General features: G+C 43.6%; 1 protein-coding gene across 2 annotated transcripts; it reads left to right on the top strand.

Moving 5' to 3' along the window:
- The first annotated feature begins 781 nt into the window (after positions 1-781).
- Positions 782-15,226, top strand: LOC135545855 (acidic fibroblast growth factor intracellular-binding protein B-like). 2 transcript variants are annotated; one of them, XM_064973794.1, is made up of 11 exons: positions 782-1,095; positions 8,295-8,379; positions 8,503-8,701; positions 8,841-8,967; positions 11,136-11,236; positions 11,342-11,475; positions 11,618-11,726; positions 11,906-11,969; positions 12,253-12,339; positions 12,558-12,655; positions 14,183-15,226. In XM_064973794.1, the coding sequence occupies exons 2-11, from the start codon at positions 8,295-8,297 to the stop codon at positions 14,250-14,252; spliced, it is 1,074 nt and encodes a 357-aa protein (XP_064829866.1). In that variant the 5' UTR covers positions 782-1,095; the 3' UTR covers positions 14,253-15,226. The 2 variants fall into 2 exon arrangements, with proteins under 2 accessions (XP_064829866.1, XP_064829867.1); XM_064973795.1 differs by lacking the exon at positions 12,558-12,655.
- The last annotated feature ends 593 nt before the right edge of the window (positions 15,227-15,819 follow it).

Raw genomic sequence — 15,819 nt, 5'->3', positions numbered from 1 at the left:
AGCTGCTTTAGAGAGACATAGTAATGGCGTCTTTTTGTAGGCACTAACTCTACCATAGTTCGCTGGAAAAAGCCTATTGGGAAATTAATGGCGTTTTTGGATAAACATACTTTATATGTGGTAAACACAGGTTTTGGATATCTTATACGTTTTGTTCTATGAGATAATCTTCATCAGCTAACGTCACTTTTTGTGGATTTTGAAGCGTTTATGTAAAAAAAATGCACATAAATGCTTCATATTGTATAACGGTCATGTTCACTGACTGATATTATCTTATATAATAAAACGTAAGCTATTAGATATCCTTAGCCTGTATTAACCTCAGACCTTATTTTCGGCAATTATCCCAAAACCCTATATTCCCCACTGGAATGGCTGAAGGAACCAGAGGTAACTAATTTCCGTTTTTTAGGACTACAAGCTAGCAAGCTCATTGGTGTCTATGGTAGACCCACCCCGTTAAATTGACCGGAACTGATAAAAACTTGTTATGGTAAACAGCCAACCATCTTTGGCTATACTCATAGAGATAGATAGAGGACTCATCTTAGTATGTGTGCCATTATAGCATTTGTGACAGCATGAGCAGATCCATTGAGGCAATCTCCATTTTGAAGTAGTTAATTTTCTTCTTCACGATTGGCCGGTCCCTTCTGATAACCCAGCGAATGAAGTTGGAAGACCCGCCCAGCTGACTAAATTAAAATGGTGGAAGCCCTCAATGGCGCTGCCCATGCGAAATGGGCTACTAGACGCTTCTATCATTTTCTATGGGCTATACCAGACATACTTATCTGGCTATATAAAGATACTTCCTGTAAAGGCACAATAAAGTGTTGTTCACAGGTATTTTCTTCCGTTTATTTTTTCGAAAAAAGGCTTCGTTACAGCATTAGCAACGGATGACAATGTCTCCATAGTTTATAGGAGCTTATTATTCGTTATGTTTTTAGATAATAATGAATTATCTAGCTAGCAACGTTAGCTAACGGTAGTAAACCAGTTCTGGACAGCCGGGATTATTACTCATCCTAGTTAAACCGCGTAGCTATATTATAACAGTCTAGAATATTGGAACCTTAATTTAAAAAGGTAAGTATCATCTTGTTTAGTCAGATGATGTATACAGTTAATGTAATTACAAGTAACTAACGTTAGTAAAACATTGACTTTATAGTACAGTGCAGGAAACCTGACGTTGAATTCTACGTCGGGGAGAAATGAGCATTTTAATCAGGAAAGTTTCCCCTCACAACCTCTACAAACCAGAATGTTGAATAAAAATATATTTAAAAGTACTTTACCGGTTGTCCATACGGTTGGTCTTTTTAGCGTGTAGGAATGTATAATTAAACTTTTCAAAGCGCTGGTAATTTATTGCGTTCAGATTTCTATCACGTGAAGCATGTGCAGAACCATGTAAACACGAGCTCACCAAGTATGCACGAGTCACCTGCATGTATTTGTATCTTGTGCACATGCTTCAGGTGATAGAAATCTGAAGGCACTAGCAGGATTTTGAAAAGTTTATGTGATTATACTTTTCCCATGGATATACACTCATTGGCCACTTTATTGGGTACATCACCCCTTTCATGAAAATAGCTCCCACAGACAGTGAGTCACCTGGCACTATATATATAGTGAACCTTTTATTTAACTAGGAAAATCAGGGCCAATTGTGTGCTGCCCTATGGGACTCCCAATCACAGCCAGTTGTGATACAGCCTGGGATCGAACCAGGATCTGTAGGGATGCCTCGAGCACTGAGATGAAGTGCCTTAGACCGCTGCGCCACTCAGGAGCACTATATAAAGCAGGCAGACCGGCCTCCTGGGCTGTTTGCATGACAGTGTCTATGGTTTACTGAGAATGGTGCAACAGTCCTGTGGGCGAAACGGGTTGTTGATGAGAGAGGTCGAAGGAGAATGGCAAGAATCGTGCAAGCTAACAGGCGTACCACAAACAGGCAAATAACGGCGCAGAACGACATCTCGGAATGCACAACTCGTTGGTCCTTGTCACGGATGGGCTATTGCAGCAGACGACCACACCGGTTTCCACTCCTATCAGCTAAAAAAAAACAGAAGAAGCGGCTATAGTGGGCACGATGAATCCTGGTTCCTGTTGCATCATGCTGGTGGCAGTCAGGATTTGGCGTAAGCAGTGTGAGTCCATGGCTCCATCCTTCCTGGTGTCAACCGTGGTGGTGTGGGAAATGTTTTCCTGGCACACGTTAGGTCCTTTGATACCAATTGAGCATCGTTTGAATGCCATACCTTGTAGAATCCATGCTCCAAAGAATTCAGGCTGTTCTGGAGGCAAAGGGGGGCCCGACTTGGTACGGGCAAATGCCAAAGAACGTTAAAGTGTAAATTTATTCAACATTCTGGCTTGTAGAGGTTGTGAGCGAGAACTTTCCTGATTCAAATGCTAATTTCTACCTGACATCGAATTTAATGCAAATCAATGTCGGGTTTCCAGACAAAATCTAGGCTTACAAAGGAGTCGTTGAATATGGCAATTTTCCTTTAAATTCAAGAAGCAGCCATTCAACTTGCCATTAACCAGCTTTTCAAGCTTAATAATATCAAAATACGTTCAGTACTTACCAAAGACTGGAGTTTTGCTGAGAAACTGTCGTCAATTGTGCCGTTCCGGCCTGTATGTACTCCCAAAAAGGTCTAAATAAAAAGTTACATGCAACCGACAACATGCCATGTCTGGAACAAATCTATTTTTTTTGAGTAAGTGCAATTGCGTCAAATCCACCTATTCTGCACCTGTTGCAATATTATTGGAATTAAAATACACTAAATAAAGCCTATCTAGAAATATACAATCACTGTAAAAACGTACCCTATATTGTTACTTAATCTACTTACATTAAATATTATTGCATCCATGTAGCGCGGGTGAAACAACAGATTGATATAACGTTCATACTGTTGTAGGTGATCAAATCAATGACCTTTCCTACTGCTGGATCAGCCGAGAGGTGCACACTTGCTCAAAAACAATATTTAGATTATTTCCAGACAAGGCATTTGTCCGGGTTGCATGTATGTACTTTGTCCGAGTACATACCGACCGGAATGGCAGTAATGACGATAGTTGTCTGTATTTTGACATTTATTAAGCTTGAAAAGCTTGTTAATGGCAAGTTGAATTGCTGCTTGTTGGGCCAAAGGAGAATCTCCATATTCAACGTCTCCTGTAAACCCAGATTTTGGTTCAGTTGCAGAGTAGCTATGTACAGTGCATTCGGAAAGTATTCAGACCCCTTGATCCCCCCCCCACACATTTTGTTACTTTAAAGCCTTATTCTAAAATTGATTAAATATATACACTGCTCAAAAAAATAAAGGGAACACTAAAATAACACATCCTAGATCTGAATGATTGAATTCTTATTAAATACTTATTTCTTTACATATTTGAATGTGCTGACAACAAAATCACACAAATTATCAATGGAAATCAAATTTATCAACCCATGAAGGTCTGGATTTGGAGTCACACTCAAAATTAAAGTGGAAAACCACACTACAGGCTGATCCAACTTTGATGTAATGTCCTTAAAACAAGTCAAAATGAGGCTCAGTAGTGTGTGTGGCCTCCACGTGCCTGTATGACCTCCCTACAACGCCTGGGTATGCTCCTGATGAGATGGCGGATGGTCTCCTGAGGGATCTCCTCCCGGACCTGGACTAAAGCATCCGCCAACTCCTGGACAGTCTGTGGTGCAACGTGGCGTTGGTGGATGGAGCGAGACATGATGTCCCAGATGTGCTCAATTGGATTCAGGTCTGGGGAACGGGCGGGCCAGTCCATAGCATCAATGCCTTCCTCTTGCAGGAACTGCTGACACACTCCAGCCACATGAGGTCTAGCATTGTCTTGCATTAGGAGGAACCCAGGGCCAACCGCACCAGCATATGGGTCTCACAAGGGGTCTGAGGATCTCATCTCGGTACCTAATGGCAGTCAGGCTACCTCTGCCGAGCACATGGAGGACTGTGCGGCCCCCCCAAAGAAATGCCACCCCACACGATGACTGACCCACCGCCAAACCGGACAACCCCACCCGTGGACGTCGGGCCCTCATACCACCCTCATGGAGACTGTTTCTGACCGTTTGAGCAGACACATGCAAATTTGTGGCCTGCTGGAGGTAATTTTGCAGGGCTCTGGCAGTGCTCCTCCTGCTCCTCCTTGCACAAAGGCGGAGGTAGCGGTCCTGCTGCTGGGTTGTTGCCCTCCTACGGCCTCCTCCACGTCTCATGATGTACTGGCCTGTCTCCTGGTAGCGCCTCCATGCTCTGGACACTACGCTGACAGACACAGCAAACCTTCTTGCCACAGCTCCCATTGATGTGCCATCCTGGATGAGCTGCACTACCTGAGCCACTTGTGTGGGTTGTAGACTCCGTCTCATGCTACCACTAGAGTGAAAGCACCGCTAGCATTCAAAAGTGACCAAAACATCAGCCAGGAAGCATAGGAACTGAGAAGTGAGCTGCATAACCACTCCTTTATTGGGGGTGTCTTGCTAATTGCCTATAATTTCCACCTGTTGTCTATTCCATTTGCACAACAGCATGTGACATTTATTGTCAGTCAGTGTTGCTTCCTAAATGGACAGTTTGATTTCACAGAAGTGTGATTGACTTGGAGTTACATTGTTGTTTAAGTGTTCCCTTTATTTTTTTGAGCAGTGTATATATTTTTCATAAATCTACACACTAACCCATAAAAATAAAGCAAAAACAGGTTTTCAGGATTTTTTTTTGCGAAATTATTGAAAATGAAAAACATAAGTATTCAGACCTTTTGCTATGAGACTCGAAATTGAGCTCAGATGCATCCTGTTTCCATTGATCATCCTTGAGATATTGCTACAACTTGATTGTAGTCCACCTGTGGTAAATTCAAATGAATCAAATCAAATTATATTTGTCACATGCTCTGAATACAACAGATTCACCTTACAGTGAAATGCTAACTTACAAGCCCTAAACCAACAATGCAGTTTTAAGAAAATATCGTAAAAAAATAGATAAGAATAACAAATAATTAAAGAGCAACAGTAAATAACAATAGCAGGGCTATATACAGGAGGTACTGGTACAGAGTCAATGTGCGGGGTACCGGTGTTGAGGTAATTGAGGTAATATCTACATGTAGGTAGAGTTATTTAAGTGACTATGCATACATAATAACAGAGTAGTAGCAGCAGCGTGGGGGGGCAGGGGGCATAGTCTGGGTAGCCATTTGATTAGATGTTCAGGAGTCTTATGGCTTGGGGGTAGAAGCGGTTTAGAAGACTTTTGGACCTAGGCTTGGCGCTCCGGTACTGCTTGCCGTGTGGTAGCAGAGATAACAGTTTATGACTAGGGTGGCTGGAGTCTTTTACAAGTTTTAGGGCATTCCTCTGACACCACCTGGTATAGAGGTCCTGGATGGCAGGAAGTTTGGCCCTGGTGTAGTACTGGGTCGTACGCACTACCCTCTGTAGTGCCTTGTGGTTGGAAGCCGAGCAGTTGCCATACCAGGCAGTGATGCAACCCGTCAGGATGTTCTCGATGGTGCAGCTGTTAAACCTTTTGAAAACCTGAAGACCCATGCCAAATCTTTTCAGTCTCCTGAGGGGGAATAGGTTTTGTCGTGCCCTCTTTACGACCATGTTTGTTGGTGATGTGGACGCCAAGGAACTTGAAGCTCTCAACCTGCTCCACTACAGACCCGTTGATGAGAATGGGGGCATGCTCGGTCCTCTTTTTCCTGTAGTCCATAATCATCTCCTTTGTCTTGATCGCGTTGAGGGAGAGGTTGTTGTCCTTGCACCACACTGTCAGGTCTCTGACCTCCTCCCTATAGGCTGTCTCATTGTTGTCAGTGATCATCACTGTTGAAATCACTGTTGTCATCGGCAAACTTAATGATGGTGTTGGAGTCGTGTCAGGCCATGCAGTAATGAGTGAACAGGGAGTACAGGAGGGGACTGAGCAAGCACCCCTGAGGGGCCCCTATGTTGAGGATCAGTGTGACGGATGTGTTGTTACCTACCCTTACCACCTGGGGGCGGCCCATCAGGAAGTCCAGGATCCAGTTGCAGAGGGAGGTGTTTAGTCCCAGGGTCCTTAGCTTAGTGATGAGCTTTGAGGGCACTATGGCGTTGAACGCTGAGTTGTAGTCAATGAAGAGCATTCTCACATAGGTGTTCCTTTTGTCCAGGTGTGAAAGGGGCATTGTGGTTGCAATAGAGATTGCATCATCTGTGGATCGGTTGGGGCGGTTGGGGCAGTATGCAAATTGGATTGGGTCTAGGTTTTCTGGGATAATGGTATTGATGTGAGCCATGACCAGCCTTTCAAAGCATTTCATGGCTACAGACGTGAGTGCTATGGGTCGGTAGTCATTTGGGCAGGTTACCTTAGTGTTCTTGGGCACAGGAACTATGGTGGGCTGCTTGAAACATGTTGGTATTACAGACAGGGAGAGGTTGAAGATGTCAGTGAAGACACTTGCCAGTTGGTCAGCGTATGCTCGGAGTACACGTTCTGGCAATCCGTCTGACCCTGTGGCCTTGTGAATGTTGACCTGTTTAAAGGTATTACTCTCATCGGCTGTGGAGAACATAATCACACAGTTGTCCGGAAAAACTGATACTCTCATGCATGTGTCAGTGTTATTTGCCTCCAAGCGAGCATAGAAGTGATTTAGCTCATCTGGTAGGGTTGTGTCACTGGGCAGCTCCTGGCTGTGATTCCCTTTGCAGTCTGTAATAGTTTGCAAGCCCTGCCACATCCGACGAGCGTTGGAGCCGGTGTAGTACAATTTGATCTTAGTCCTCTATTGATGCTTTGCCTGTTTTATGGTTCGTCGGTGGGCATAGCGAGATATTTTATAAGCTCACAGGTTAGTCCCACTCCTTGAAAGCGGCAGCTCTACCCTTTAGCTCAGTGTGAATGTTGCCTGTAATCCATGGCTTCTGGTTGGGGTATGTATGTACAGTCACTGTTGGGACGATGTCATCGATGCACTTATTGATGAAGCCAGTGACTAATGTGGTGTACTCCTCAATGCCACCGGAAGAATCCCGGAACATATTCCAGTCTGTGGTAGCAAAACAGTTCTTTAGTTCAGCATCTGTGTCATCTGACCACTTTACAGACCCAGTCAATGGTGCTTCCTGCTTTAATTTTGGCTTGTAAACAGGTATCAGGAGGATAGAATTATGGTTAGATTTGCCAAATGGAGGGTGAGCTTTGTACGTGTCTCTGTGTGTGGAGTAAAGGTCCCCCCACCTGGTTACATATTTAACATGCTGAGAGAAATTTGGTAAAACTGATTTAAGTTTCCCTGCATCAAAGTCCTCAGCCACTAGGAGTGCCGCCTCTGGATGAGCGTTTTCCAGTTTGCTTATGGCGGTATACAGCTCATTGAGTGCGGTTTTAGTGCCAGCATCGGTCTGTGGTGGTTTGTAGACAGCTACAAAAATACAGATGACAACTCTCGAGGTTGATAGTGTGGTCTACAGCTTATCATGAGATACTCTACCTCATGCGAGCAAAACTTCAAGACTTCCTTAGATATCGTGAACCAGCTGTTGTTTACAAATATGCATAGGCCCCCGCCTTGTGTCTTACCAGAGGCTGCTGTTCTATCCTGCCGATGGAGTGTATAACCCGCCAGCTGTATGTTATTAATGTCGTTGTTAAGCTACGATTTGGTGAAACATAAGATAGTACAGTTTTTAATGTCCCGTTGGTAGGATATATGTGCTTTCAGTTTATCCCATTTATTTTCCAGTGATTGAACATTAGCTAACAGTACTGATGGCAAAGGCAGATTCGCCTGATCGTCACAAGGCACACCGATCTCTTTCTGCGAAATCTCAGTTTCTTTCTCCAGCGAATGATGAGGATGAGGGCTGTTCGGGTGTTTGGAGTATATCCTTCCCATCCGACTCATTAAATAAAAATGATTTGTCCAATTCGAGGTGAGTAATCGCTGTTCTTATGTCCAGAAGCTCTTTTCGGTCATAAGAGATGGTAGCAGCAACATTATGTACAAAATACGTTTTTTTTCTTCCCTTTGTCATTACGGGATATTGTGTTTAGATTGGAATGGAAAAGGCTGTAATGTAACAAAATGTGGAAAAAGTCTGAGTCTATATACTTTCCTGAATGCACTCTAAGTGGTGAATAATATTCCACAGGTATTGTGACAAGTGAAATGAAAACATTGATGCTTATTAAAACCATATTTGTCTTGTTTCCACTTAGATGTCAGTGGAACTCGATGTGTTTGTGGGTAACACCACCATTATGGATGAGGAAGTCTATCAGTTCTGGCTGGATGGTTACACAGGTATTGGCCACAACATTCACCAACTCACACACATATACTAGACACAGTCATCCATAAAAAAATACTTAATCGATATATCTAACATAAACCTTGAATTCTGTTTCATTTCTGCCCCATCCTCAGTGAATGATGCAGTGAAGGTTCGTATGGAGGGAGGGGTATTGGAGGAGTGTGAGGCCAGTGCTGAGGTTTTGCACAGTGACACCATGGACCAGTACAGAACCTTCCAGATGTGTGAGCGCCTCCTGCACAGCCCCGCCAAACTGGCCAATCAGCTGCTGTTCCAGATCCCACCTCATCGCCAAGCCATGCTCATAGAGAGGTGCACCATCTCCTGAAACACTTTTTAACGTCTTATCTTCCTCTGCCTTAAACGTCACCTAATCTGTCTCTCTCTCCTCCCTCTCACCCCTCTCCTCCCTCTCACCCCTCTCCTCCCTCCCGCCTCTCTTTCTGTAAAGGTACTATACGTTCGATGGCGTGTTTGTACGAGAGGTCCTTGGGAAGAAACTCTCAAAGGGGACCAAGAAGGACCTGGATGATGTCAGTGCAAAGACTGGTGTCACACTGAAGAGCTGCAGGCGGCAGGTAGCAGAAACCTCAGCGAGACATCTCCATTAACAATGACTACATCACGGACCTGTAACATGTCCCAAGGGGGAAATTGTCTTAGACACACAGTACTGCTGTATACAAAATACACTGTACATCAATCACTTCTTGTTTAGCCACATACAGTCCCAGTCAAAAGTTTGGACACACCTACTCATTCAAGGGTTTTTCTTTATATTTACTATTTTCTACATTGTGGAATAATAGTGAAGACATCAGAACTGTATGTGCTACTGAAATAGCACATATGGAATAATGTAGTAACCAAAAACAGTGTTAAACAAATCAAAATATATTTGAGATTCTTCAAAGTAGCCACCCTTTGCCTTGATGACAGCTTTGCACACTCTTGGCATTCTCTCAACCAACTTCAACTGAAATGCTTTTCCAACAGTCTTGAAGGAGTTCCCACATATGCTGAGCATTTGTTGGCTGCTTTTCCTTCACTCTGCGGTCCAACTCATCCTAAACCATCTCAATTCTGGTGATTGTGGAGACCAGGTCATCTGATGCAGCACTCTATCACTCTCCTTCTTGGTCAATATCCCTTACACAGCCTGGAGGTGTGTTAGGTCATTGTCTTGTTGAAAAACAAATTATAGTCCTACTAAGCACAAACCAGATGGGATGGTATATTGCTGCAGAATGCTGTGGTAGCCATGCTGGTTAAGTGTGCCTTGAATTCTAAATAAATCACAGAAGTTTCACCAGCAAAGCACACCCACACCATCAGACCTCCTCCTCCATGCTTCACCGTGGGAACTACACATGCAGAGATCACCTGTTAACCTATTCTGCGTCTCACAAGGCGGTTGAAACCAAAAATCTCAAATTTGGACTCATCAGACCAAAGGACAGATTTACACAGATCTAATGTCCATTGCTTGTGTTCCTTGGCCCAAGCAAGTCTTCTTTTTCTTTTCTTTTTTTCTCTCCAATTTCGTGATGTCAAATTGGTCATTACAGTCTTGTTTCATTGCTGCAACTTCCCTATGGACCCGGGAGAAATGAAGGTTGAGAGCCGTGCGTCCTCCGAAACAACCCAACCAAGCCGCACTGCTTCTTGACACAATGCCCACTTAACCCGGAAGCCAGCCGCACTAATGTGTCAGAGGAAATACCATACACCTGGCGACCGGGTCAGTGTGTACTGTGCCCGCCCCGCCACAGGAGTCACTAGTGCGCGATGGGACAAGGACATCCCTGCCAAACCCTCCCCTAACCCGTACGTCACTGGGCCAATTGTGTGCCGCCCCGTGGGTCTTCTGGTTGCGGCCGGCTGCGACAGACCCTGGACTCTAACCCAGAATCTCTAGTGGCATAGTTAGCCTTAGACCACTGGGGAGGCCCAAGTCTCTTCTTCTTATTGGTTTCCTTTAGTAGGGGTTTCTTTGCATTCTGAAGCATTTATTTGGGCTGCAATTTCTGAGGCTGGTAACTCTAATGAACTTATCCTCTGCAGCAGAGGTATCTCTGGGTCTTCCTTTCCTATTCCGAATTGACTGACCTTCATGTAATGATGGACTGTCATTTGTCTTTGCTTATTTGAGCTATTTTTGCCATAATATTGACTTGGTCTTTAACCAAATAGGGCTGTCTTCTGTATACCACCCCTACCTTTTCACAACACAACTGATTGGCTCAAATGCATTTAGAAGGAAAACAATTCCACAAATGAACTTTTAACAAGGCACACCTGTTAATTGAAATGCATTCCTGGTGACTCCCTCATGAATCTGGTTGAGAGAATGCCAAAAGTGTGCAAAGCTGTCATCAAGGCAAAGGGTGGCTACTTTGAAGAAACTCAAAAATAAAATCTATTTAGATTTGTTTAACACTTTTTTATTGTCTTTTGGGGGGGTTATTTCATAGTTTTGATGTTGTCACTATTATTCTACAATGTAGAAAATATTAATGATAAAGAAAAACCCTTGAATGAGTAGGTGTCAACTTTTGACTGGTACTGTACGCCACTCACAGAATAAGGGAATATGCTAACACAGCTCAGCTCAACATTAGTGAGTCCACCTGCCTGTACAGATTATATGGGCTACGGAGCTCGAGACACTGAAGTTCTAAGACCAAATGTCACTGTTTTTCACATGCACACTAAACCTTTTCTGAATGATCCCCTTTTCTCTCAGTTTGATAACTTCAAGCGTGTATTCAAAGTTGTGGAGGAACTGAAGGGACCCCTGGTGGAAAACATTCGTCAGCACTTCCTTCTCTCTGACAAGCTAGCCAGGTAAAAGTAGAATTTACTATTCAATTTGATATAATCTTGTCATTTATTTTGTACACTTTGACCTCTTTAAAAAAAATAAAACTCCCCTGCATCTCCTCTTCTCAGGGATTACGCTGCCATTGTTTTCTTTGCCAACAATCGCTTTGAGACGGGGAAGAAGAAGCTGCATTATCTTACATTCCAGGACTTTGCCTTCTGTGCAGGGCAGCTCATCAGCAACTGGACCGTGGGAGCATTGGGTGAGACCTGCAGTTGTGCACTGCAATCATTCCCGAGTCCTTATGAGGCCCGCATTAATTGGAGTTATGTTTTTCTTTTACTGTCACAGCACTGTTACCTAATATGGCAATATCAGATGTCTGAAGTAGTTTGTCTTCTCAGATAACATGGTGGAAGACATGGACGTGGATCTTGAGAAGGAGTTCTTACAAGATCTAAAGGAACTGAAGATTTTAATTACTGACAAGGATCTGCTGGACCAGCACAAGAGGCATGAGTGTGGTCCATTAGTTATGCCTGATGTAGTTTCCTGTCAATAATTCACTTCTTTTTTTTCTCTCCGTATTTTTTTGTGTATACTGTATGCGTTCTAATATTATGAATGACAATATTCAGTAGTATCCCTCATGCCCTTGCTCCTGTTTCTCTCATTCCCTCCGCCCCACTCAGTTTGGTGTGCACGGCTCTCCGGGGGAAGACCAAAGCATTTAATGAGATGGAAGCCAACTTCAAGGTGAGGGACAACACATGCTTGTGTTAACCAACAGGACTGCTAACGCTTCAACAGACCACACAGTTTCATAGAAGGAGATGTCCAGTCACGCCTACTACAAAAATCTGTAAATCAGTCCATAGAAAGTGTGGTAACCATGGTTATATGGGGTCAAATGTGCACATCAATTGTCTAATTCAAGCAGTTCACTTGAGTTGAATTATTTCTAAACTGCCGTATCAAAAACCTTTTCAAATTATTTGATAATTATTTGAAACAAACTCTACTCTCTCTTCATCCATAGAATCTCTCCAGAGGCCTTGTCAACATTGCTGCCAAATTAACCAACACGAAAGATGTCAGAGACTTCTTTATTGATCTGGTGGAAAAGGTATGTAAGTAAATCATTAGTAATATACATTAGTGAATGATTTTAGTCGGAATATTCAACTCTGGCTCTGGCTTATCAGGCCAATAAGGTCTATAGACTTTTGTACTACCCATGAGACTGGTGTAATCCCTCTGTTTCTCTCTCTCTCTCTCTCTCTCTCACTCTCACACTCACTCACTCACTCACTCACTCACTCACTCACTCACTCACACACACAGTTTATTGAGCCGTGTCGGTCAGACAAATGGACAGCAGGAGACATGAGGCTCTACCTCACTCACTACACCAACTCTGCACACATTCTTGACACATTCAAGTGAGTAACATATTACCTTTGTATATGCAATGTATGTATAACAGTATGTGGACATCCCTTCAAATTAGTGGATTCGGCTTTTTCAGCCACACCTGTTGCTGTATAAAATCGAGCAAACAGCCATGCAATCTCTATAGACAAACATTGCTTTACTGAAGAGCTCAGTGACTTTCAACGTGGCACCATCATAGAATGCCACCAAGTCAGTTTGTCAGTTATATGCCCTGCTAGAGCTTCCCCGGTCAACTGCAAGTGCTGTTATTGTGAAGTGGAAACGTCTAGGAGCAACAACGGCTCAGCCGCGAAGTGGTAGGCCACACAAGCTCACAGAACGGGGCCACCGAGTGCTGAAGCGAGTAGTTCCAAACTGCCTCTGGAAGCAACGTCAGCACAAGAACTGTTCATCTGGAGCTTAATTAAATGGATTTCCATGGCCGAGCAGCCGCACACAAGCCTAAGATCACCATGTGCAATGCCAAGCGTCGGCTGGAGTGGCGTAAAGCTCGCTGCCATTGGACTCTGGAGCAGTGAAAATGTGTTCTCTGGAGTGATGAATCACGCTTCACCATCTGGCAGTCCGACAGACGAATCTAGGTTTTGTGGATGCCAGGAGAACGCTACCTGCCCAAATGCATAGTGCTGTAAAGTTTAGAGGAGGAGGAATAATGGTCTGGTGCTGTTTTTCATGGTTCAGGTGCGGCCCGTTAGACACTACAGCATACAATGACATTCTAGACGACTTTGTGCTTCCAACTTTGTGGCAACAGTTTTGGGCAGGCCCTTTCCTGTTTCAGCATGACAATGCCCCCCGTGCACAAAGTGTGGTCCATACAGAAATAGGTTGTTCGTTATCGGTGTGGAAGAACTTGACTGGCCTGCAGAGAACCCATGACCTTAACTCCATCGATCACCTTTGGGATAAATTGGAACGCTGACGTCAGTGCCCGACCTCATGAATGCTCTTGTGGCTGAATGGAGGCAAGTCACTGCAACAATGTTCCAACATCTAGTGGAAAGCTTTCCCAGAAAAGTGGCGGCTGTTGTGGCAGAAAAGGGAGGACCAACTCCATATTAATGCCTATGATTTTGGAATGAGATGTTCGACGAGCAGGTGTCCACAGACTTTTGGTCATGTAGTGTATTATGCTGCCTGGCATGCATTAAGGGCCTGACCGTTTTTAGTGTGTGCTTGCATAATATATGTATTTCATATCCCAGTTGTCACCAGTGGGTGTCACTGCATCTCTCTCCATGTGTCTTAAACGATAGTTACCTTGTTTCTCGCACAGCCACTCTGGAATGTGGTTAACAGTTTACACAACCCTGCACCACGACACACTCAACAAATACATATTTATCAGACAACCATATTATATTAGGCCTCTCATTAAACTGAATAAGCAAAGATCGCTCCATATTATGGAACTTGGCCAGCTCTCATAATGAGAATTTGTCTTGAGTTTTACACGTTCCACATATCTCTCTTTCTCTCTCTCTCCTCTCTCTCTCTCTCTCTCTCTCTCTCAGACACCAGGTAGTGTGGGACAGGTACATGGGAGTGATCAAAAGCTGCATCCTCAAAATGTACCATGACTGAGATGTTGCCTCGCTCAACTTCCTGTCCTCTTTATATCCGAGTCGTATTGTCTTTTTTTTCCTCATCTGCAGTCGTCATATAAATCCTCCGCTCCCTCTGTCAGATGTTTTCCTCCAATCCTAGTGCCCACATTTCTCCTTTCTTTGTCTTTCTGCTGCTTTGTTTACTTTCCTTCCTCCCTCTTTTCCCTCTCACTCCTCGGTCTGTTCTGACACCCTACTCTGCAATATCATCTTGCATATCATATCATCTGTGTTGTGTACTGAACAACAATATAAACGCAACATGTAAAGTGTTTGTCTCAAATTTTGTGCACAAATTTGTTTACATCCCTGTTAGTGAGCTTTTCTCCTTTGCCAGATAATTCATCCACCTAACAGGTGTGGCATATCAAGAAGCTGATTAAACAGTATGATCATTACACAGGTGCACCTTGTGCTGGGGACAATAAAAGGTGCCGTTTGTCACACAACACAATGCCACAGATGTTAAGTTTTGAGGGAGTGTGCAATTGGCATGCTGACTGCATTAATGTCCAATAGAGCTATTCCCAGAGAATTAGATGTTAATTTCTCTACCATAAGCCGCCTCTAACCGGCCTCACAACTGCAGACCACGTGTAACCATGCCAGCCCAGGACCTCAACATCCGGCTTCTTCGCCTGCGGCATCGTCTGAGGAGGGGTAGGGGGGGTGCTGAGGATTATTTCTGTCTTTAATAAAGTCCTTTTGTGGTGGAAAACTCATTCTGATTGGCTTGGCCTGGCTCCCGAGTGTGTGGACCTAGCTCCCAAGTGGGTGGACCTATGCACACTCATGGCTGTGCCCCTGCCCAGTCATGTGAAATCCTTAGATTGGGGCCTAATGAATTGAATTCAATTGACTGATTTCCTTCTATAAACTAATACTCAGTAAAATCTTTGAAATTGTTGCATTTATATTTTTGTTAGGCATAAATAAAGTCAACTCATTTTATACCGACGGTCTCTTGGCCCTGATTGTATTGCAGATATTGAGGGTGTGTGTTTGTGCGTATGCTGTGAGTGCTTGTTTATGTTAGAATGTCAGATGCAAATTACTCTCATTTTAAAAACTGACTACAGCTGTAGGGGTTGAGACCTGTTTGGTCCAATATAACACTTAGATATTTCACAGATTGAACATGCCAAGAAAGTGGCTAGAATCTCATCCCAGCATGGATGAATATGGGTGAAGACGGACTATTTTGGAATACATCTGCATAGTAAATTAAACCTGAGTGGATTATAATATGAGAAGCCAGTAGTAAGCTGTGTGTCTATGTGTGGCCACCCCCCCCCCCCCCACACACACACATCAATATCTCTTATTGTTATCTGTATTTCTTGAAACTGCACTGTTGGTTAGGGGTTCATAAGTAAGCATTTTACTGTAAGGTCTACACCTGTTGTATTCGGTGCATGTGACGAATACAATTAGATTTTGATTTGATTTGAAACCTTGATTAGGTAGGTATAATGGTACTGCTCATATCCATGTCAATTATGGATTTGCACTTCAGCAAAAATGTAATATCTATAAATGATAAC

Source organism: Oncorhynchus masou, chromosome 9 (genome assembly GCF_036934945.1).
Source record: "Oncorhynchus masou masou isolate Uvic2021 chromosome 9, UVic_Omas_1.1, whole genome shotgun sequence".
Taxonomy (NCBI): Eukaryota; Metazoa; Chordata; class Actinopteri; order Salmoniformes; family Salmonidae; genus Oncorhynchus; species Oncorhynchus masou.
Note: the sequence above shows the minus strand (reverse complement) of the source record. Positions and strands in the feature narration are given on the sequence as shown.